The 22,265-nt window shown below is 42.4% G+C and overlaps 7 protein-coding genes across 7 annotated transcripts; 6 read left to right on the plus strand and 1 right to left on the minus strand.

Annotated features, from left to right (window-relative positions):
* Nucleotides 1-411: 411 nt before the first annotated feature.
* On the plus strand, nt 412-1,183 carry EAE98_007950 (uncharacterized protein; the record flags this gene model as incomplete). The annotated part of the gene is made up of 2 exons (XM_038955573.1): nt 412-730; nt 798-1,183. 2 exons carry the CDS (start codon nt 412-414, stop codon nt 1,181-1,183), a joined length of 705 nt encoding a protein of 234 aa, XP_038807867.1.
* A 228-nt stretch (nt 1,184-1,411) lies between these two features.
* EAE98_007951 (uncharacterized protein) lies at nt 1,412-2,119 on the plus strand (the record flags this gene model as incomplete). Its single annotated transcript, XM_038955574.1, has 2 exons — nt 1,412-1,665; nt 1,723-2,119. The coding sequence occupies 2 exons, from the start codon at nt 1,412-1,414 to the stop codon at nt 2,117-2,119; spliced, it is 651 nt and encodes a 216-aa protein (XP_038807868.1).
* Nucleotides 2,120-2,555: 436 nt separating this feature from the next.
* EAE98_007952 (uncharacterized protein) lies at nt 2,556-3,917 on the plus strand. The gene is made up of 3 exons (XM_038955575.1): nt 2,556-2,647; nt 2,704-2,903; nt 2,970-3,917. Exons 1-3 carry the CDS (start codon nt 2,627-2,629, stop codon nt 3,610-3,612), a joined length of 864 nt encoding a protein of 287 aa, XP_038807869.1. The 5' UTR covers nt 2,556-2,626; the 3' UTR covers nt 3,613-3,917.
* A 4,208-nt stretch (nt 3,918-8,125) lies between these two features.
* On the plus strand, nt 8,126-9,082 carry EAE98_007953 (uncharacterized protein; the record flags this gene model as incomplete). The annotated part of the gene is made up of 3 exons (XM_038955576.1): nt 8,126-8,359; nt 8,430-8,843; nt 8,948-9,082. The coding sequence occupies 3 exons, from the start codon at nt 8,126-8,128 to the stop codon at nt 9,080-9,082; spliced, it is 783 nt and encodes a 260-aa protein (XP_038807870.1).
* A 735-nt stretch (nt 9,083-9,817) lies between these two features.
* EAE98_007954 (uncharacterized protein) lies at nt 9,818-12,190 on the minus strand (the record flags this gene model as incomplete). Its single annotated transcript, XM_038955577.1, has 3 exons — nt 9,818-11,507; nt 11,560-12,070; nt 12,142-12,190. The coding sequence occupies 3 exons, from the start codon at nt 12,188-12,190 to the stop codon at nt 9,818-9,820; spliced, it is 2,250 nt and encodes a 749-aa protein (XP_038807871.1).
* Nucleotides 12,191-12,480: 290 nt separating this feature from the next.
* On the plus strand, nt 12,481-13,121 carry EAE98_007955 (uncharacterized protein; the record flags this gene model as incomplete). Its single annotated transcript, XM_038955578.1, has 2 exons — nt 12,481-12,915; nt 12,967-13,121. The coding sequence occupies exons 1-2, from the start codon at nt 12,633-12,635 to the stop codon at nt 13,119-13,121; spliced, it is 438 nt and encodes a 145-aa protein (XP_038807872.1). The 5' UTR covers nt 12,481-12,632.
* Nucleotides 13,122-14,015: 894 nt separating this feature from the next.
* On the plus strand, nt 14,016-16,262 carry EAE98_007956 (uncharacterized protein; the record flags this gene model as incomplete). The annotated part of the gene is made up of 1 exon (XM_038955579.1): nt 14,016-16,262. The coding sequence occupies one exon, from the start codon at nt 14,016-14,018 to the stop codon at nt 16,260-16,262; it is 2,247 nt and encodes a 748-aa protein (XP_038807873.1).
* Between the last annotated feature and the right edge of the window lie 6,003 nt (nt 16,263-22,265).

The raw sequence follows: 22,265 nt of genomic DNA on the forward strand, positions 1-22,265 counted from the left end.
TCACCACCAGATTCTTGGGTCCATTCTATGCGTTTACATCCTTTATTTTTCTGTTTTGCTTTTGGGAAATCCTGTTGACGGGATGAGGAAGGCGGGAGGAGCTTGGATGGTATTCACAGACGACGCTTATAGACTACTATTATTCATACTACTTGACGAAAATATATCCATGAGGTGATCTTTTGAGGTACACTTGTAACTTTTTGGTCAAAATCTGTAATTTCTGTAAGTTGATGATGCACATGAAGATACATGCAATGAATTAAAACCGTCATGTTTCGTTTTCTTGTGCATCCTAGTGATCCAAGCTTTGTGTCACATGACCCTAAAATAAAGACGCGACATGCACGTTCAAACTACGCGTCTCACCAGCTTCTCTTTGAGTATAATTCAACAACCACAAATTCGAATATGGAGTCCAGCGACCCAACAATAATTGATCTTAAATCTTCATTCCTACGAGCACAAATCTTCGCACTCTCTCAACCTCTTCAACCATCTCAAGAATGGCAAGATTCGATATCGGAGGAAGAGAATACTTTACGACAACGCGCAATTGATGAAGCATTATTCAAGCTCAATACTATCCTGAAACAACATAACAAGATCAGCTACCCTCCGCAGGCACAGCGACATGTTGCTGAACAGATCGATCAATTATACTGGGCTGCAGGGGAGAGAGATGTTAATGTGAATGGAGAGGAGTGGAGCGAAAAGGGCGCTGACTATCGTGAGTTCCATCAGTCATATCAATCAAGGCGTAGTAGACTTATGCTAATCAATATCTCAATCGACAGGCTTATCATCTAACATTGAAAGATTACCAGAGGAGTGGAGCGAAGAAGCAGAAACGAAAGCACCTAAGCAAGCTGCGAAATACAAAGAGCTTCAAAATAAACTGTTAGTACTAAATGAGAAGCGAAAAGCCGCAAAGGAGAAACTTGAACAATGCAAAGCTGCCAAGAAATTACTAGAACCTTTTGATCAAGCGGATAAGAATATACAAGAAAATATTGTTACCAAGAACGGGGAAATCGAGAAAGAATTAGAGAGAATGAGGATGTTGATGTTGAGAGTTGAAAGGGGTATCGTAGGGCTAGAGGGGAAAGATAGGGAGGATCATATGGATGTTGACTTGGAAGAGGATGATAGGGAGAAGCTTAGGTTCTTAGGAATTACATAACGCGATTGGCTTTATTCGATAGAGGACGAGGAATAGACAGTCTTTGTTGGGTGAGTTTCTTGTAAAGAATTCTTTATCTTCCTGTCACTTATTAGCAATCCAGACAACAAAGCCGTCAAACATGATCGATCCGGCACTTCGCTTTAATAAGCTTCGAGTGTATATTAAACACATTTCAACTTCGCCCAGTCACTTTATCTTGTTTCATCATACCAAAATTTACACAAAATGAGTCTGTATCATATCAGCCTTCCATGTACCGACTTGAAAGCATCAGAAGAATTCTACGCAACCGTATTAGAGCCTTTAGGCTACAAAACGTACCTTCAAACTCGTAATAAGACTTTCTTTAGACCAAGATGGTCGTTTCACCCTGAAATTTCCTTGAGATGTGATAGATCCTATGGGCCAATTGGAGGTACACGTATCACCATTCATGCATCATCCAGATTACAAGTCGATAGATTTTATGTTCTCGGACTGTACGTGTTTCCATCATTTTTCAACAATCACTAATAAGACACTAACTCCATCTGCAGAGCCAAATCTAACAACATCCAAAGCGGAGAGGTTAACGATTATCGACATGCCTATACAGCTTCTATCGTCGACTTTGACGGCAATGTCATTGAAGCAATTCACCTAAAATCACGGGTGCCCAAGGTCATCACCCCATCTCCAATGACCCCGGCAGCGATTTTTGGCGCGCTTTATCTGACAGTTGTTTCTTCTATCTTCAGCGCACTTGGAGGGTGGTACTATTTTATCTTCAACACAATAGGTATATTGATGATTGCAGATCTTGTTTATGTCGAGCTTGATCCGGAGAGGTCAACACAGAGATTAGAAGATTCTGGACTGTTGAGCCTTGAGAAACGAGACAAAAGGTCGAGGGCCAGGCTAGCATATAAAGATATGGATCAAACTTTAGGATAGTTGTACAGAGATTCGGAGATTTTCGCTCGTTAAACATCGACTAATATCAAGTGGTTCAACTCACTTCCATGTCTAATTGTGCGTGGTTGATAGAGTGTATGATTTTCTTACAGTCATAATGTCCTTCAATCATCTAGTGAAGCTTCAGTTCAAGTACCAAATCTACGTTGGCGTCTACATTTTCCATTGAAGTCTGAATATAGAAATGTTATGTTAGCTAAATCTTTGCACTCACATATCACGGCATCCAAGATTTGATTTGCGCGCGCTAGAAACGCCATCGACGGGTAATACCCGTCTGGTATCACACTACTACTAGTTTCCCCAGTGGATCCCATGATGTGTGATATTGACATAAGCAATCCATGATGTCATGCATTTCTATTTAACCAGCTTGTCAACGATATAGCTCATTCATGGAAGCTTTTGGGGGAGGGGAAAGTTTGCATCGTACTCTAATAAAGTTCCATCAGAATTAATTCATCAAACTCAATTACAAAAAGTAAAATGCCATTTCCCTACAAAACTGTAAGCCTACTCAATCATCCATCGTTAATTTCGTCTTTGCTGAGATAACAAACCAGATACTGGTGGTTGGCGCCACCTCAGGCATTGGGCTTGCCCTCACTGAGAAAATGCTTTCCGAAGGAGTTACCAAAATTATAGCTTTGGGCCGTCGTCAAGATAAACTGGATGACTTACAGAAAAAACATGGAGATTCGAAAGTTTCAACCGTGAAATTTGATATTACGAATCTTGAGGGCATTCCCAAGATGGTTGAGGGGTATGTTGACAATCTATTTTGATTAATTGCTAGTGTAACCGAGTACTGATGGATCAAACTTCACAGAGTCCTCAAATCCCACCCCTCCCTCGACTGCGCATTCCTCAATAGTGGAATACAACGATCTCTCGATTTCACCCAACCCTCATCCATAGATCTCGATCTAATTTCTACAGAATTCACGACCAATTATCTCTCCTACGTTCATCTTACTAAAGCACTTCTTCCACATCTACAGAATAGAGTCAAGGGTGGCGAAAATGCCGGATTGATATTCACGACTAGTGGATTGGCTTTGGTACCCATTGTGCGATGTGGAAATTATTGTGCAAGTAAAGCTGCTATGCATCAATTAATTCTCGTTATGCGGGAACAGTTGAGAGATGTGGGTCAGAGCGAAGGTGGAAATACTGCGGAGGAACAGACTTCGGGGGAGAATAGAAAGAGTAAGGGTGTACAGGTTATTGAAATCTATCCGCCGGCTGTTCAGACGGAGCTACATGATGAGAAACATCAACCGGATATCAAAGATGGCAGGAATATGGGAATGCCGTTGGATGAGTTTACGGAAGAAGCGTGGAGAGGATTGGAGAGGGGCGATGAAGATGTTCCTGTAGGGACGACGTGGAAGGGATTTGGGTATGAGGAGGTGGAGATGAGGAGGAAGAAATTGTTCGGCGAAATGATGGAAAAGATGAAGGGGAACTAAGGTTGTGTCAAAGATGGGAGGGAAGCTAAAGATACGTTTTCGGGACAGGCATGGGTGAAATGTATATTGAATATTGCGAATGATTCAAGTTCGAAAAGCAATGTGCTTAGACTATATAAAGCTGTAGTCGCCTCCGAAAAGTAGCTATACTCAAGCTCGACATGATAGATGTATCATGCAACTGGGAATCAAGTCGTCCGTCGAATTATTTACAGTCCTTCGCGTCCATATGCCTCGTCTCTTAGTACTCAAGATAATACAAATATCCGACATTTCTCTCAAGCGAGACGCCCTCTCATCCATGTGCTTTGATAGGTATACAATCGATATTCACTTGCACAAATACTGTTGGATGTCTGACTAGGTATATAAACACCATGATTTCTTCAATTCATCACCTCTCCATTACCAAAACAAACGGCAGATCATTATTTTGAAGGTTGGTAATTCCATTGGTATGTCATACAAACTGTAGCATCAACTCTTGACACCGCAATACAAGCCCATCACTCTGTGAAATTGTCGTGGGCCAAATATCCTATTCTTTTAAATGACAATTGAAGTTTTCGACAGTGATAACGATCAGATATTTCGAGTGCATTTAGATGACAATCTTCAATGACAGTGTCTAGATTGCTACAATGCAAAGAAATGGGATATACACGCCAGCCTCAGTCTTCGTGATCTACTGAACGAATCTTGTGTTATTGGCCTTACTCTTCTGGATCTTTGATCGGGGCTTTGCACTCCTGATATGCCTTCACGGCAGGTCAAACCGAGTCAGTATGGATAAAAGTCACAGTAGAACGGCACCTTTTTATTTATCTACAAAATGGCCGAATGGAATGCGACCATCATTCATCATACCAACATCAAACTCAAATTCTAGACCTATTTCGGAGCCTGATTAGTGAATCCTAATCTAGCCATCCTCGGAATATTCAGTCGTCCTGTATTTAAACACATCAAATGGATTCGTACAAGTCAAAATTTATGTGGCACTCAAGATATTCTCCAGCAATCTTAGAAACTATTGCTCGGAGCTAGTTCCTAACTGGATGGTATGGTCCAATTTCTTGCCATATAATTACACGACAAAGATACGGGTTGATCCGTGTGCCCTGCATGTTTCGAGGGATTCGCTGTCGTTATCATTGAGATCTATCCAATGGATACTCTTCTGACAGCAGGGGCGTGTGAGAGTGAAAGTGACAGTGAATGCTGTCAATGCACTGATCATTCCACGATATGTTCGCGGAGTTGAATATGACTCCCGTTACGTTTGAACTATACACGTCTCCCGAAGCTTCAGCTTGAGGGTTCTTTAGGAATGAGCTGCTTTCTGGTGAATGCGGATGTTGGCCTCCGCAGCTTATTTGGTTCCTGGAAATTAGCTTTGTCACTACCGGGTACCAATCTATACCTCTGAAATGGGCACACAAATCAAAAATTACCAGAATTCGCTCATCGCCTTTACTTTTGAGAGACACAACTATTTCCGATATGGAAGATTGATTGCTTCATCACTCGAATAAACAGCGGACGAAGTATAAAATGGGATTGAAATCCCATCCGCATACATCCATGGCTTCGTTGAGTGAAGACATCGGTAGCATGATAACATTTTACCCCATACAAACTCTCGGTCTGCGTAAACAAGATGTTTTGCAAGTCTTGCAAGTCTTGCGAAACTTGCGAAACTTGTATTGAGTGTTTGAGACACATGATAATCCTCTAGATTATTATGAAGCGACGAAACGTTAGTGATTTTGTGCAGTCGAACAGGCTACAATCCATCGTAAGGTCATTGCATCAATGTCAAAAGTGTACGAAAGTGCGCCCCACGCAAAATTCACCCACTATCCACCCACTATCCACCCACTCCTCACTTCCCAACCTCATCGTCGCCTAAGACTCGCCCCACAAAAACTTAATTCAAACCTCTCACAACCAACTATTTCAAAAATGATATCTTCAAAATAGAAAGTAAGCAACAAAGACAAAAAGAGCAAAATTTCAACACGTCTTGCGACGCTGTAAATCCCAATCAACTTCGTACTATAGAATGACTGTACCAAACTGTCCCCTATTTGGCCCGATTGAGAGGGCCCCGATTACTATGGCATGGGTGGAGGCGTTACGTAGACCACTGTACCACGGGGATATGTTTGGTGAGGTATGTGAAGACTTTGGGGGATATATAGGAGAGGCCGTCCGATGAGTTTGGGAATGGGAAACTGGTTATGGGAATTGGGATAATGGATATGTGATGCGATTTGGGAACTCCGGGATAGAATAAGTAATTTCATGTCTTTATTCCTGTTTCTTGATGATAACTTCAACATGCGCGATTGAAGCTCTTATTGAATTCTTCTGAATTGGTGTTGTATCATGTATGTCGCGAACTATCTGGCGGTCATGGGCAGCAGAATTCTTTCGACAATGTTTACAGGATGCGACAACCCTTCAATCAATGTCTTTTTAAGTATTGATACTACCATTTCTATGGTAAGATCGTCGTAAGTATTAACTGCGGTAAAGTGAGGAGGAAAAAACTACACTTGAAGATATCTTTCTAATCGCAATAAAAACAAACTTGCTTTCCACAATCTCCTTTGCGCCATGCCGGCTTGAGTGTTCATTGAATCGCCAAACATACATATGTGTGATTGGACAGTCTAATCAATTTGCGCTTTAAATTTAGGTGTGGATTGTTCATGGAGTAATTGAGTTTTACCTTTGGTCTAAGTCAGAGTTAAATACAGAGTCCACTGCCGCCTTTGTAAGAGAGATGGAAATTCATATTCAACTGACCACATGAGATACCAAAGAAATTACTTTGATGGATCGGAATCTTTGCAACTTGCTGCCACAAGGCCATTTAATGTGCTATATGCTAATGTCAAAATCGTGCCGATTAGGTCCTCCTGGTTCAATGATTTCGGTAACGGGAGATGCCTACTCTCGAGGTATGGGATCGCTGCCGAATGATATCAAGCCCCGCTTGGGGAGTAAATACAGACACTCAGAAGCCTCTGGTCAACGGGCTATGAAGAAATTAATATTGATTTGAGGATCAATGCTAAAGTATAGCAGAACCATAGGATCACTTGACTAAACTCTTTTCGCGAACAGCTTTTTGGATCTTGGATAGACTTTATGCTCGCTCCACGCAAGGTAAGAAGAGCCTTAGAACTCACACTTTTAGTATTATTGCGTCGAGTGGATACAAAAGTACTCATACTATAGATCGACTGGATCCCGAACGTGGAAGTGTCTATTTTCTCGTGGTCCACGCTCCTGTAGCATAAGATGAGGAAGTAGCATGTGGAAAGACGTGATTTTATGATATTAAAACCATTGCGAATCTGGAAACAAATGCTTAGTCAATCACTTATCAATTAGTGTAACTCGCGTCATCATATTATAGAATTGACGTTATTGAATCACAAATTACTCAATTACGCAGACTCATCCTCATACGTTGGGAAGCTTGGCCTTGGGACTTAGGTGTCGGGTTGAGCTGCTGTAATCTAGAAAGCCACATTGTATAGGTACTCCATCATTTCGAATGGCAAGATATTACTATCCTTCGATCGCTGGATCATGGATCAAGAAATATGAAAGTAGATTACAGTAGGTAGCAAGAGACATCTAAAGTAAAAACCAGGAGATATATTCTCGAGATTTCGAACATTAGCGTCCACAGAAGGTAATGTGCACGGCTAGGACAAGAAATAGACCGCGAGGATAACACTGCATTATTGAACTTCATATGGATGTTCATCCTGGTGCCATATCATTTGAGCTTAATGGCGATAAAATCTATCATATGGAAGACGAGGGGGTGGCAGGGAAGGCGAAAGCGTTAAGAAGGGGGTGTTTTCGAAGATAGGGGGTTCATATGACATCATTGTCGTCTAGGGAGGGGTAGTAGAAACCGAGAAGGGTTGATTGAAAGGTTTAAAGAAAATCATTATCATCTGAAGCCCTGGATCAAAGTTCAAACTTTTTGCTATATAATGTGAACATGTTGATACTTCATCTGAGAACCCCTTATTTCACCTGTCTAACTTTAGACAGAAGTTTATTCTGTATTAGACACTTGAGAACAACAGATGCATGCAGCCTTTCAATAAATCCAGAACAGAATCTGTATTCATGTATAAGACGTATTTGACATAGAGATTCGTGTTATTCAATCATCTTTGACAGAAACTACTCATTGTTCATTGATGTCTCACGCTTTCTAGCTCACTGAGCTGATATTTGGTAAGACTATTCTCACTTTGACAGTCTTCCCACCTGTAATATTGAAAGTACATTTCGAACATCAGATAAGAACATGTCCAGTGAATAACAATCCAAATTTAACTTATTAGTCATGCTTCCATCATATCTTCATTTTCCCCTCATCCCTTCTAACAAAGTTCTTCCATCTATTTTCTTCCCCATCAACTCCTGATCTGGAACAACATTTCCCCGACGCTCGGATCACCCAGATCAATAAACCATGTCTCCAACTCCATCAATCAAGAGCTTACAGCTTGCTCCCCAGCCCACCAAATACGATCCCATTGTATTACCCAATTCCGAGTTACTTACAGGCGCCGTCGAATATCCCACTCGAAAATCAAGCCTTGCCAATCTACCTCCTGATAAGAAACCTACCACCATGACTTCCAGACTCGTTCTCGTAATTGGCGATTTGCATATCCCAGATCGAGCTATTGATGTTCCTCAGAAGGTATGATTTCTTTTGCGCTTCCTGCACCTTTTATTCTAATTCTCTTGATTGCTGATCCATTACATTACAGTTCAAGAAGCTTCTCACCCCGGGAAAAATTGGCCAGACTCTCTGTCTCGGAAACCTCACCGATCGTCAAACCTACGACTATCTCCGCTCAATAACCCCCGATCTGAAGATCGTTCGCGGCCGCTACGATACCGACGCTACCTCTCTTCCACTCTCCCAAGTCGTTACACATGGCTCTCTTCGCATTGGCTTCGTTGAAGGCTTTACCATTGTTGCGCCCAACGAGGTTGATTTATTGACTGCCGAAGCCAATAAGTTGGACGTTGATGTATTGTGCTGGGGAGGAACTCACAAGTTTGATGCCTTTGAACTTGACAATAAGTTCTTTATCAATCCCGGAAGTGCGACTGGTGCGATGACTACGGGCTGGATGGAGCCGGGTGAGGAGATTGTTCCTAGTTTCTGTTTGATGGATGTAAGTTCTTCTCTATTCTTGCGCGCTTTACTTGAGCTACAATTTACTCACCCATTCCTCCTCCTCCCTCAAACACCCCAACTAACCTTTTCCCCCTCCTCTAGGTCCAAGGTCTCGGTCTCACCCTCTACGTCTACCAACTGCGCACCAGCGAAAAAGGCGAAGAATCCGTCTCCGTCGAGAAGATCTCTTACACCAAGGTTCTCCCTCCCACCACCGCCGCCTCCAGTTCCACATAATGATACCCCATTTCTCCACCACATTTCCATTTAAAGAAGTGCTTTTCCTTCTGCTTTCCCCTGCGGTCGCCAGTTACAAAAAAGTCCTTTGGCATTTACGGTGTTTGGGGATCTTGATCTTTTGCGGGATGGGGGTACAATTGATATGATATGACATGATATGATGGCATAACGATAGACTATGACTGCTGGAGAGAGAAATACATGCACATAATACCAGAGAGCTAGACTCTTTTTCCTCCTATTTCAAGAGAAGTCTTGCCATATTCATCCACGGAGGTGAACGAATGGACGCCTACTGGATACCAGATAAATAGGATTGCGTACGATACCACCTAATGATACATAACATACAATAAAAATCACATTTGTAGCGCAAGCTACTCATTTGCGAATCATTGCAATGCAGAAATTGAGAATTGAAGAACAATGTTCGTGATTCGACGATAAAAGAGAGATTTCATTGATATCATATTCCGCTTCATAAAACTGAGAGAATCGAAAAAAACTAGAAAACTGAAACTACTTTTGCGCCATTCATCAAGACCAAAGAAGATATGCGCATAGCATATTAGAACCGCTGTAAGCTCATTAATCATCCAATCCAATCCAATCCCATTACTCCCGATTTTAATCCAATCTAGCATAATCGATTTGATCCAATTCAATTGAACTCAACGCAGAAGAAATTAAGAATATTTTATAGCCCAAACTTGACTTGTAAGACACCACTCATCATAACATCATACTCCTCCTTCTCGAACTCATCCTATCACTCCTATTCGCATTCGCTGCAGCAGCTCCCGCCATACTCGTGCTACTGACACTTTTCCTCAAGGATTTATCCGAGGAATCCGTGGTATCTCTCTCCGATTCGTGACCTTGAGCTGACGCGCTTCTAGCTATGGTTGAAGAGGGTAATGCCGATTGTCTTCTTCTTGAACCTGATTGTGATGATCCTGTTGATGCCGAAAATTTTCTCGCTGGTTCGAAGTCCTGATCCCCTACCGGAATAGCGGAAGCTCTTCTAGAAAAACGTGATGATGCTCTATCACTTTTCTCTTCTTTTATGACTTTGGGTTCTTCCGAATCGCGTTTGGGGGAACCTTGAAATTCATATATATCCATATCTTCAAGGGCTGCTTTTATATCGTCGCCTTTAGCCGATTGTTCCTTTGATTTCGCTTTTATTTTCCTCGACTCTGCTAACAGCTCCGCGACTGATTTTGATCCTGATGCTGAAGATCCCGACTCTGTGAGATATAAAATTGACTCGCGACGTCTTCGGTGATCTGTGATGCTGCTTGGTAACATATCAGGAAGTGGTGCAGAAGCTTTGCTAGTCAATGGACTGTGATCTGCGTTTGATGCGGTTGATAGTTGTTTCCAGGAATCTTCCGATTCGGGTTCTGCTTTGATTTTGCTTATTGTCGTCGGACCAGCTTCCTCATCTACTCTAATGGCACGAACTTTTCCATCAGCTGTGACGGCGTTCACAAATTCCTTGCCGGGTCGGCGCATTTTGTCCCGAAGATTGGGTTCTGCATAACTTATCGAGCTTCGAGCTCGTCGACTTGGTCGTTGACCTTCAGCAGATTCCCTCATCTCTGAAGGCGGTGGAGTATCCCGAGATTCCACTCGAACGTTGGTTGACGGATGCGATGAAAGAGGCGAAAAAATATCGACAGGTGCAGGCGTCTCTGGTTCCACCTGCATATTGAAGACCTGCAGTGGAGCTTGCATGGTTTGTTGAATAGGTTCGATATTTTCCATCTTCTTCTCCTCGCTCGACATCTCCTTCGACAGGCTTTCCTTGAACAAATTCAATTTGCCTGGCTTGATCCCATCGTGATTGGAATTCCTGCTGCTGGCTCCTTTCTTAGGGGAATTATTAACACTTTTGGCTGCCAGAACCTTTCTGGTGCTAGGAGCTAAAGCCGGCTTGTCTTTCGACAATCCTTTAGAGCTCATAACATCCTTCAATGGCTTTGTATTCTCTTTGGCTGATGAGACTGCCGATTTTGTCTTCGCTCGTTCCTCGGTAGATACACGTGTAAATTGGAAATCGTCGATATCATTAGCGCTTGTCGACTCCAGTTCCTCGTCTTCTCTCGCACTAAGCTTCCTCTTTGCACCTGATTTGAGCGTTCCCGTATTCTCTCGTTTTGCCGGAAGTTCCAATCGGCTGTTCCTCCTAATATCAGAAGCCACCATACTATCCTTGCGCTTCTTCCTCTGCTCGAGATTCGTTGATATTATCGAATCCAGACAAGGTTCATCTTCCCTCTCATAGGCTAATTTTCCTGCCAAATCGATCTTTACCGGATCTTCGTCGACAAATTGTGATACTGGTGGCGGCCCGATGTCAGGTGAATCTTCGTTTTCTGCTACCACTTCAGCTAACATATTTTCGATTTCCTGATGTCTATGAATTGTTAGCGTGCAAACTTCAATATATCCAATATTGCGCAACATACTCCAAAGTTTTCCTAGGATAATATTTGTTTTCCAAAATGGGGGGTAATTTGCCATCCGGGCTACCGATGTCTTCACTTGATGAAGCCATCTTTTTCCTTGGTGGCATTTTGCGCTCCGGGCTTGTACCATCCTCGTTCAATGGATCCAGATTATCCCACTTGTTTTCCTTGGGGCTACGAGGAGGATTCGAACCCGCTCTCAACCCTCCAAATTGCCTTGGAACATGTGGTGATCTCTTTCTTTCTGGAGATTCTTCTCCCAAACCACTTATCAGAGCTCCAATCTCCAGCAATCTCTCTTCGAGTTGTGATTTGACTACACTGACTCTATCTGCAGCCCTTCGAGCCTTTCCATTATCGATCTCACTTCGAAGGCGTAAATTCTCCTCCCGGAGTTCTAGATTTTCGGCAAGAAGTTTCGATGTTTCATTTTCAAGGGTTCGGATTCGAACAGCTTGGGAGGAATTGACGGATGCAATATCGCGATTCTGACGTTTGTACTTGCGCTTGACTATGATTGCATCAGAAAGGCGCCTCTCCATTTTTTGCCAATTGTCAGGAAATCATTGTTTGGGAACTCACGAGATTCAATACTCTCCAACGAAGCTGCAGGCTCATTTAAGCGGGCCATGTGAGCTGGCAATGCATGCGGAATGAAATATGATTAGTAGTACAGTATGAGAAAAAGATGTGAAAAGTTTGAGGATTATTTTGATAATTCTTGGAAGCTACGACGAAGGATTTGTCGAAATAACGGTGATTTCTCGTGATTTCTGGTGATTCTTAGAGTGTTTGTGTACAGTGAAAAATTAGGGTGAATTGATTTGTTTACATCGAACTTGAATTGGTTAGATTGGGAGCATTGACTCTGCTATCATAAAAGTGGGTCTATTTATCAGATTTGATTGGTTGTAAAAAGATCGCTATCAGTCCCGCCTTGAGTTGTCCACGGATGGAGAATTAATTCATATCAAATTCAATTATCAAGCGTTCTATAATATAATAAGTCTCCATCTCTTTGCATTGGAGATCCCATATTACTACACTCGGTCTGTAAAGCAAAGATCACAATAATGTCATACTCATCTCGACCCCTCGGTTCGCATCTGCGACAGCAGTCCATGGGTGGTAGTCTGGGTTCATCTTCTGGTCAATCCCCCGTCCTACAGGCGCGCATCAATGAGAAAAGGGCAGAGTTAGAAAATCTAAAGCAACTGCGAGATTTGAGCGCAGGATTGGCTGGACAGATGCAAATGTTGGAAGAGAAACTCTCGACTCTTTCAGATGGAACAGAAGCCGTCGCAACAGTGTTGGGCAACTGGCACAACGTTCTGCAAGCTATTAGCATGGCATCCAGTAAGATATGATGTACTCCTCTGTTTGTCGCGATTTTCTAACAATTACCAGTGAAAATACCAAAACCCAAAGAATCAAACGATGGAGAAGAGGAATTGGAAAAGAGAACGGGACCTGAAATACCATTACCTCAAACTCTAGTCCGAATACCCACAGAGCACGCGCCAATGCTACAACCATCCAAAAATGAAGAATCGAATGAATGAAAAGTACACGCTAAGTCGCTGGGAGACTAGAAGAGAATATACATGCATTCATGACGAGTTTGGTGCATTAAACGGCGCAACAGGCAGATATGGGGTTGTGAGTTTTGATACCAAAATCGGTCTGGTGATGGATCGTGTCCATGTAGGAATGGCTGGTAAAAAGCAGCTGGACTTTTGATGATGACATGATTGACGACATATTAGCAGAGATTGATCGAATAAGAAAAATGTCGGAAAAGTCATGCAATCTAAACAAATACATGGTGTTGTGGCCTGCATAAGTAGGTAAGATGTGAAACCCAATGACGGAAAGGTCGATGGAAAAGAAGGTTACATTACATCACAGTGAGCAGGAGTTGAATACTTCATCGCAGGAAACAAACTCATCGCCGAAAGTCTTTTGCGTACCTACCAAGGTATTGACGGACAATGAATGAATTTGTCAAGAGCTATTCACCATTTTCATCCTCAAAATAGCTTTAATCAATCATCGCTCACGATTTCACAGTCGCGCCTTTCTTTTTCAGCTGCCGGTTGCTATAGTGATGATGTAAGCTCAAACAATTGAGGGGAAAGGAAGGAAGCTACACTTTCGTAGCGAGCTACTCAAACGAATATTCTCATGGTCGATTGAATTTCATTGACTTCACAATTCACATAATTGATAAGAAGAAAGCTCTGATTTTTGGAAAAGAAGATTCATCAAACTTGGTACTACATTTCTATTGACTTTACGAATACGGAATACGATTGTCACTCAAAAATAGAACGCAATTTCCACCCATCCTTGCAAAATCGATTGCTTCTCAATACTCAAATCACATCTAATTTCCGAAACACTATTCGACAAAAGATCGACTGTTTCTAGACCATTTATGACTTTTGACAGTCAAGATGTCTCGAGTAACACGATCAACCACGATCAATATTGTGGAAGATAATACAGCATCCATTGCTGCCCAAATTCCTCTTCCATTGACACCTGCTTCAAAAGTATTGGCTACTCCAACTGTACACGAACTGAATAGCATGGCAGCTCATGATAGCTCAGAAACGGATCTCGCACAACATATGAAAAATCTCAAAGCTGCATATCGAAGTGCTCTCGGTATCACAAAAAAAGGCAAAAAGTTCAACAAGAATAAGAACAAGGGAAAGCAAGACTTTTTGACAGAGCTAGAGCATACCAAGATTACTGTCCCTGAGGTCGAGCACATCGAGGGTATTACTGTTAATCCAACGTCTGTTCAAGCTACTCTAAACACAGAAACTGTCCCAAGAATTGCTGCAGGCCCACCTGGTGCTCGCTCTACAAATCTTGTCTCTAATTTCGAGCTTCCAAGGACTCAAACTGGTCGGCCAAAATCCGTTCAACCACCTTACATCATGGGACAGCCTATCTTACCTCACCTTCCACAATTGGGACGAACCACTCGAGGTCAAATTGCAAGACAACAAGCAGGTCAGTATGATAAAGGTGTTTCATTCATTAGAGCGGCCGATACTGGAGATGTTTTCTGGAAACCACCTCAAACCTCTAGTTGTGGTTCATCTCTTTTCGCTGGTTCCCACTTTCCTATGCAAACCGGACCTTTCATTCCATTGAGACTTGAGCATAACACTAATCCCCCGGACTATTTAGCAAGGAAGAATAATGACAACATAGAAACAAAGGATGTCGAGTCTTTAACATCAGAAAAACTTCGATACACCCCAAAAAAGAATGATCCTCCAGCTGCTTCTGGCACCTTGCCCTTCACAAAGCAAATCACAACACTCGAGGAGATTGAAAGAGCTTACAAGGCTTCGGAGGTAACATCTTCTGTTCGCCAACGCTCATCTTCCGCCGAAATTGAAGAGGATTCATTCATCGATATAATCATAAATCGATCGCCAGCAAAGCCTGTGTCTCGCATAGAAGACTCTTTGGAAGAGCTCGACAATCTGGAAGATGCCATAGATGCGCTCGACGAAGCTACCACCGTTGAACAATTTGTTGCTGCCTCACCCAAGACGGCCAATATCTCAACTGAAGCTTCCTCTGACAGCAATTCGAGAAGATCACCCCAACGAGGACTTGTTGAGGAGCTCCCCGCTGCTGGACTACGTGTTCGCGTACATGATAGTCTAGCTCAAGTAGCTTCACAAAGACCCAAATCTACCTACGCAACAATGCGTGTCAAACGTACCACAGCCACCGAACCAACCCTCAAGAAGGCTAAATCTATGTCTTTCGAAAATGTAAGACCTGTTGTCAGTCCGGAAAAGCCAACAATGACATCTCCAAGTAAAGTTCCACGTCCAACTAGTCTCCTTCCTCCAAAATCACCAACCAAATCTACAAAGCCATCCACTAAGCCAGTGTTCGAGCTTCCTGGTGACGCTGTCGCTAAGCGATTAAAGGAACAGAGAGAAGCTCGTATTGCGCAACGAGAATCATCCGAAATGACAGTCGTTAGAACTACAACTACACCAGGAAGAATCAAATCCACGAAGCCCCCCACCAAATCTTCTCAATTCGAACTCCCTGGCGAAGCATACTCAAGACGTAAGCGAGAAGCGCTTGAGGCAAAACTCAAAGCCCAAGAAGAAGAAGATCGCAAAAGACGTGAATTCAAAGCCAGACCCATAGGTAAAACCGTTGCTTCCCGTACACTTCCCCGCGATACAGCTGCTAGTCGCGCACGCCAAAGTAAAACGGGAACAACTGGTGACAGTACTGATAGTGGTGGTCTCACAATCGGCAAACGTGGGAGCTTAGTTGGAGGTCATCGTCCTTCAATTCTTGACATGCAAAAAGTAAATGTTATTGGCTCATCACCCCGTACTAAGGCTCCTCCTGCTCCTTTGAATCGCAAAGCGTCGCAACGTCCACAACATCCGAGAATGGCAATGCAGAGAACGGTGTCAGATTCGGATCATGAATTGCAGAGACAGAGAGCCAAGGAACTTTATAATAAAGATGCAATGTATACAGCAGATATTGAAAGAGAGAAAAGGGAACGGGAGATGGCAGCTATCAGGGCAAGGGAAGAGGCGGCAGAGAAGGGAAGGGCGGCTAGTAGGGAGTGGGCGGAAAGACAGAAGGCCAAAGCAATGGGTGAGGCGCTTACTAGTCCAAAGTCTTCTACTTTCTTTTGAGTGAAGGTTGATCAAATTGTTTGTGGTGTTTTCGACGTTTTAATTGGGCTTTAAACTGTCTGGAATTAGTATGCTCGGCTTAGGGTGCTTACATGGATATATGAGCCTACGCGTTAGGCAACCGTATACGTTGTTGTCAATTTCTTCGTGTCGGACTTGGCTTTTGAAGTCTGATATTATACGTTCTTTTCAGCTTAATATCTTAGGGGGGTTGTATTGTTCGGAGCGGGTGGACAGCACGCTTATGGATCTTGTTTTAAGTCAAGGAGTTTAAAAATGTATTGTTATGCTCACGGTATGGTGTACAGCACATACATTTATTCCCGGGGAGTAGGGGGTGTCCTAATATATGAATTTACAAGGAAGGAGGAGGGTCGGGGGGATTGATTTAGCGGATGGGTGGGAATGTGGTGGACTTGGTTGAGTATTATACCTTGGGAGAGAATGAATCGGGAGTTTGTATAGGTTATTGGAATGGATTGGTCTGTACAGGAGTATCTCGAGACTGTACTTTTCAGCTCGGAAAGTAAGGATGGAGATGTATGCGAGATGAATTGATTGCTCGTCTTTGTTGGGATGGGGCTGGGGACTACATGATTATGGGTGGGCGGTTCAGTGTATTTTGTGTTGATAAGTAGTTATATGAATTATTAAAATGAGGAATAGTTGCTATTCTCTAGTTTTCACATTTCATGTGGAAGTCAAGTTTGTGTGTGATTGTGTACAGGAGAGTGTAAGTCTTCAAGTTCACACTGGTAGTTCATACAGTATACCCCTTCACGGAGAGATTACGTTTCTCACCAGTAGTGAGTGAGTGGTTGCTTGCACTGTTCGAATGAATTGGTTCTACAAAATCAAAAAGATCATCAACATATATCTTGATTCTCCCCATCGTCATTCCTATTCTTGTTCTTGTTATCACTCTTCATATCCTTGGGTCTTACAACCGTCCGAAAGACTTCAGGAAAACTCAGTGAGGGTTATTATTGCATATTTTGTTGATGTCGGATATATATCCTCTCATTAAGCTTCTCACACATCGGATTCTAATCCCAATCTCGATCTTAAGCTTAGTAGACCATCAAATAATCAGCTAAATCTAATTTCTGCGACATTTAATCAGATCCGGCATCATTTGTTTGTGAATGAGCCATGGGTATTTGGTACATGGATGGATATATGAGAAATTAATATGGGTTTCAGGGAGGGGAATTTGTTTGATGGATAGGTTGTGAACTTTTTTTGGGGGGGGGGGGGGGGGGGGGGTACACTGTGAAGGGGATGTAGCTGTATTTATAGGGGATCTTGTGCGGGTTGGGAAGTTGGGAGGTATGGATGGCTGGTTGGATGAATGGACGATCTTGTAGTTTGTTAGGTGGATGTGAGTGAAATTGGGGGATAAAATGGGTTGTGTGCGTATGCATCTAAGCTTGACGGCAATTTGAACTTTGTGAGGGGTTTTGAGGATATTGTGGAAGGCGGAATTGAGGACATAGAACTTATTGATAGCAGGTAGAGGAAGAAAGGACGTCTGTGATTTTTTTGGTATTGTTGACGAAAGAGGTATATGATATGAAGAAGAGGATGAGGTTTGTGCATCTATCTTGAACCTTCGCGATACTCGAGACTAATTCTGGGATATAGATTGCTGCTTCAGGATTTCATGGTATAAAAAGATTTTTGAGGTCAGTGACAAAAAAACTTAGTTGGATAGTGCAAAACAGATTGAAAACGGAAGGGAAACTGATTCGTGGGGAAAAGTATTTGGGGCTTTCTGTCGATCATCTTGCATAGGGATTTCGTGGTGATTTGGAGTATTCGGGCAGTGGTGACGAGAATAACCTGTGATGAAAGACTAAGTCATAATCACCGAATACTTACATATTTCCAAATGGTTGGCAACCTTCAAGCCGAGCCTACCATCTAAGTTATAATCAAATATCTTGCTATGTAGGATCTGTAAGCTGCTTAATTCTTGTCCTTCTTGGGGCCGTCATTCGTATTTCAGATATTATTCCTAAATCAGCGGCACGTCGATTTACATACTGCGCCTGTTCTGCCTATCTTCTATCTCTTGAAAGCTGGACTCAAGACGATGCTTTTGGTACCATATAACTACTGCGGCGGTGAATATTGGTCTATTCTATGTGCCTATTGGGAAAACATGCGTGGGAGTTAAGCTTGTCAAAGCACTCATTCGTCGAATCCCTACTTCGGTTTCTCTAATATCAATAGGCAATATGTATATAAAGTCCTCTTCCTGGACTAATTCCGAGACATTTAGATTACGCACTAACAATCGGCCAAATTGCAGGGGAAATAGACAGAGGTAGGTCAAAAAGTTTGGTAACCATGACTTGAGCGTTTTGGAAGAGCAAGAAAAGCTAGCTAAAGATATTGTTTGATTTTGATACTAATAGTAGACAGCATGTGTGGATAGCAACATTATTAGGTGCAGCTATGACAATGACAATCATTCTATAATTGATTTGGCAATGGAATGATTGAAGTAGACCAAAGCTTTTTCACTTAGATATTTTGCCCTCATACTTGACACTTCAATATATCGGCTTTTGACTATGAACATGGGAGGCTTTTCAGTTAGTGGGCCGCAAGCCTTGACAGCTATCAACATGAAGGTCCTTCTAATAAACGAGACTAGATACTTCATCGAAACCATCTGTAAAAGATTCATTAAACCTACTGGTCTCATGTTCTTATACCCAATAAATAACCATAAGGATAAATAGAGCTAGGAAGATTCCACCCCGTTTGAAATCAAGGCTGCATATAAAACGAGCCTTAACAGATATGCGTTAACATACCTTGGGCCTTCGGTTTTGGGTATAGCCTGAGGTGAGTTCTGTATTTGACAGCAACAGCTTGAGAGTGGGATGATGAGTGAGTCAACAACGATGATGGATAATTAGAAATGACAATGAAGCATATATAAGAACGCAAAAATGGTCAACACACCAAAGATGGAGGCTGATTATAGAAGATATCCGTTATATCACATTTATCTTCGAAGAAACATCAGAGTGGCATAATGCTCTCCTACACTCACCCACGAGCTGCGGCAATGGATAGAAGAACTTATTCAGAGTACATAGAGCGTTCGTCGAAATATTCGATAACCTGGTTTCAATGTTCAGATAGCTTTCTTGGCCATTAACGTTTGAGGCCACAGTACTTCCACTGGAAAGTATTTTGGGTCTGTAAGAGTGTAGTCACCGACTTGCATGTATGAACAAGACTTTTTGTGTTGGAGGAGTAAGGAAGAGGTGAAGATAAAACAACAATATCAGTTTACTACTTTATGAGGCGACAACTAGCTAAGAGAAAATAGGCAACGAAACAACGGGAATGGGATGGCGAAGACATTTTTGTGTCTTGTCACAAGATTTAATTCAACACATTGTATAAAATAGAAGAATGTACTCTTATATTCCAATTCCAATATTTCCAATCAACTGTGATGGTTGGAAAATTCTTGAAAACATTACCAACATAGACCACTACTACTTCAGATTTGAGAGACTTATTCGAAACAAGGCCAATTCAGAATTTGCACAATCTGACTTCCGTACACGATCATTTCAATATCCATGCTGCCGCATTACTGCATATCGTGATCCTTCATGGTCATTTCTCATGGCCAACGATCCAAAATCATGGCACCACTTCAGGCCGACTAACATGAGCCGTCTCAATTTTATCACACCACCGAAAATCCTCCCAGGCCGGAAACTATCAACAACCGTCATTAGCGCTTATAAAATCCCTCAATTTCTCTCTTCCGGCCGCGACCCGTCTCTCACCGCGTCACTCATCCTCATCGGGGAGACTTATAAATTATCCTCCGATCAAATGGCTCAAGTCCACCATTCTGACCCGGCGGATGTATCCCGTTTCTTCTAACCCCTAGCGATATAGTGCGGGGTACCATCCACCCCATGAACGTACGACATTTGTACGAGTGACATACTTTACCGCTGTTAAGCCCAGAGACCCGATTACCCCATCACTCGGTCGAGATCTAGGCCGATTGTACATGATCCTCGCGTTCTTACAACTGCAGTACTCTTGAAATTTATGCATTAACAATTAATTTCCCGTGATACCTGCTTCTGATCTGCTCATTCTTGCTTTCTTACTCCTTGGGACAAAGTCTTGGGACAAGTATCAAAGCGTCTCACTGCGCTGGCGTCGAAAAAGCAAAGGGGGACCCCCACGCTCCATCTCCACGTGTGGAGTTCTTAGACACGGCATTTTATCTGGACTTAAGTGCAGCATAAAGCAGCAATGTCTTCATGTGCATCACGAGAACAACAGATGCTGCACGCAGCAGATGCAAAGTAGGCGTTGTAAAATGTTCCCTTACATATCTCTAGTATATGTCCGCTTATTAGGAAAAGGAGAAAAAGGAAAAACCAGACGGTCTTCAGATCTTGGTTGGATAGACTGAGTACCCACATACGTATACATAAAAAGAAGAAACAAGAACTCAGTAGTAACACTCCATCTCGTGATCTCCGCATGATATCTCCATCTCATCGGTCACAACTGACGCCAAGATCCTCTTGTATCCCGTACAAATGTATGTAGGGACGAAACTGGAAAACTCAATTCTTATTTCATTAATAAAAGACGGACAAAAAGTAATCCTGTACTAATAATAATGCATATTCCCGTGCCCCACAATTCTTGATGCTAAGGGGTAAGAAGGAAAGCCACTGCACGTGAAATAGAGGTACAACAAGCTGTCGTATCACTGGACCAACAGAACAAGCAAGTAAATATCTAACCAAATCTTTCTCCTTGCGTCGGCCAGCAACGGCTTTCGGTAATAGATCGGTGTTGGAGTTGCAGATGAAACAGTGCTTGGTTTTTTTGACATATGCAGGTTCCCGAAGGGACGCTAAGGAATGTATGGACTGTACCGCAGTAAGATGGGCTTTGTACTTAAGTTTGTACTAGAGTTGTAGGCTTTTTCGGGGCGTGGTGTTGTAACACATGAGTGAGCAAGATATTGATCATAAAGTGTAACTACAAAAGCAAACATGGAGAGATTGATGCAGAAGTGCAGAACTTAGTTGTGGAACTTCGGAGAAGAGGGAAGGAGAAGGCTGGTATTGGCATTGTAAATGTGGAATTCGGCGGGAAGTTACTAGACTAGATATTTTGATACTTCAACAGGAAATTGGTACGTGTGTGTTTGACCTTACCACCGGTCCTGCAGCTACAAAGGTCTCAGTCTCAAAGAACAAATAGAACTTTCCACGACATATGAAACCACACAAGCCAAAGAACTCGGTGACCGGAAAGCTCTTTCATCTTGCAGTTTTCGTTCTCGTACCAATGACCTGGTGAATGATAGAGGTATTCATGTACCAACAACCCGGATTATCTAAGGTACAAACTGCTGGTCATATCATATGGTGGGTATAAGGTATGGACCGAAGATCGCGAACCTCAACAACACGATTCATACCCAAATCGGATACACTTGCCTCTCTATTTGTAATTTCGTACATATAGAGACGTGCATGTTACTGAGACTCGAAGCTATGACCCCACTTGAGGCTTGAATTATCGTGAACCATTTCAGTCATATCTCAAATTCCTTTTTCCGTACCTGACCCAGTGACAACCACTAACATTAAACATTGAGGAAAAAATAAGCAAACATAAAAGAAGTAAACGTGATGAGCATTTAACTCGATTTGTAAATTTGAAATATCGCTCCGATCCATCAACATCAGCCTCATCTTTTTCCAAATTGAGGTTTTGCGGCGTCATCCAGAACATTCTCGCTTCCGCCTCACATGTACCCCTTCATTACAGTCGGAGGAAAAAAATTATCCACCGATGTGAAAAAGTCAAAACTTAACAGTCTCAAACCATAAAGTAGGTTTGAACAAAAGTAACAATAAACATCTCCATCCGACCGGTTACAGTCAGATCAGTGAAAACTCTTCAAAGGATTCCCGAGCAAATGGT

Source organism: Botrytis deweyae (genome assembly GCF_014898535.1).
Source record: "Botrytis deweyae strain B1 chromosome Unknown BDEW_020, whole genome shotgun sequence".
Lineage (NCBI taxonomy): Eukaryota > Fungi > Ascomycota > Leotiomycetes > Helotiales > Sclerotiniaceae > Botrytis > Botrytis deweyae.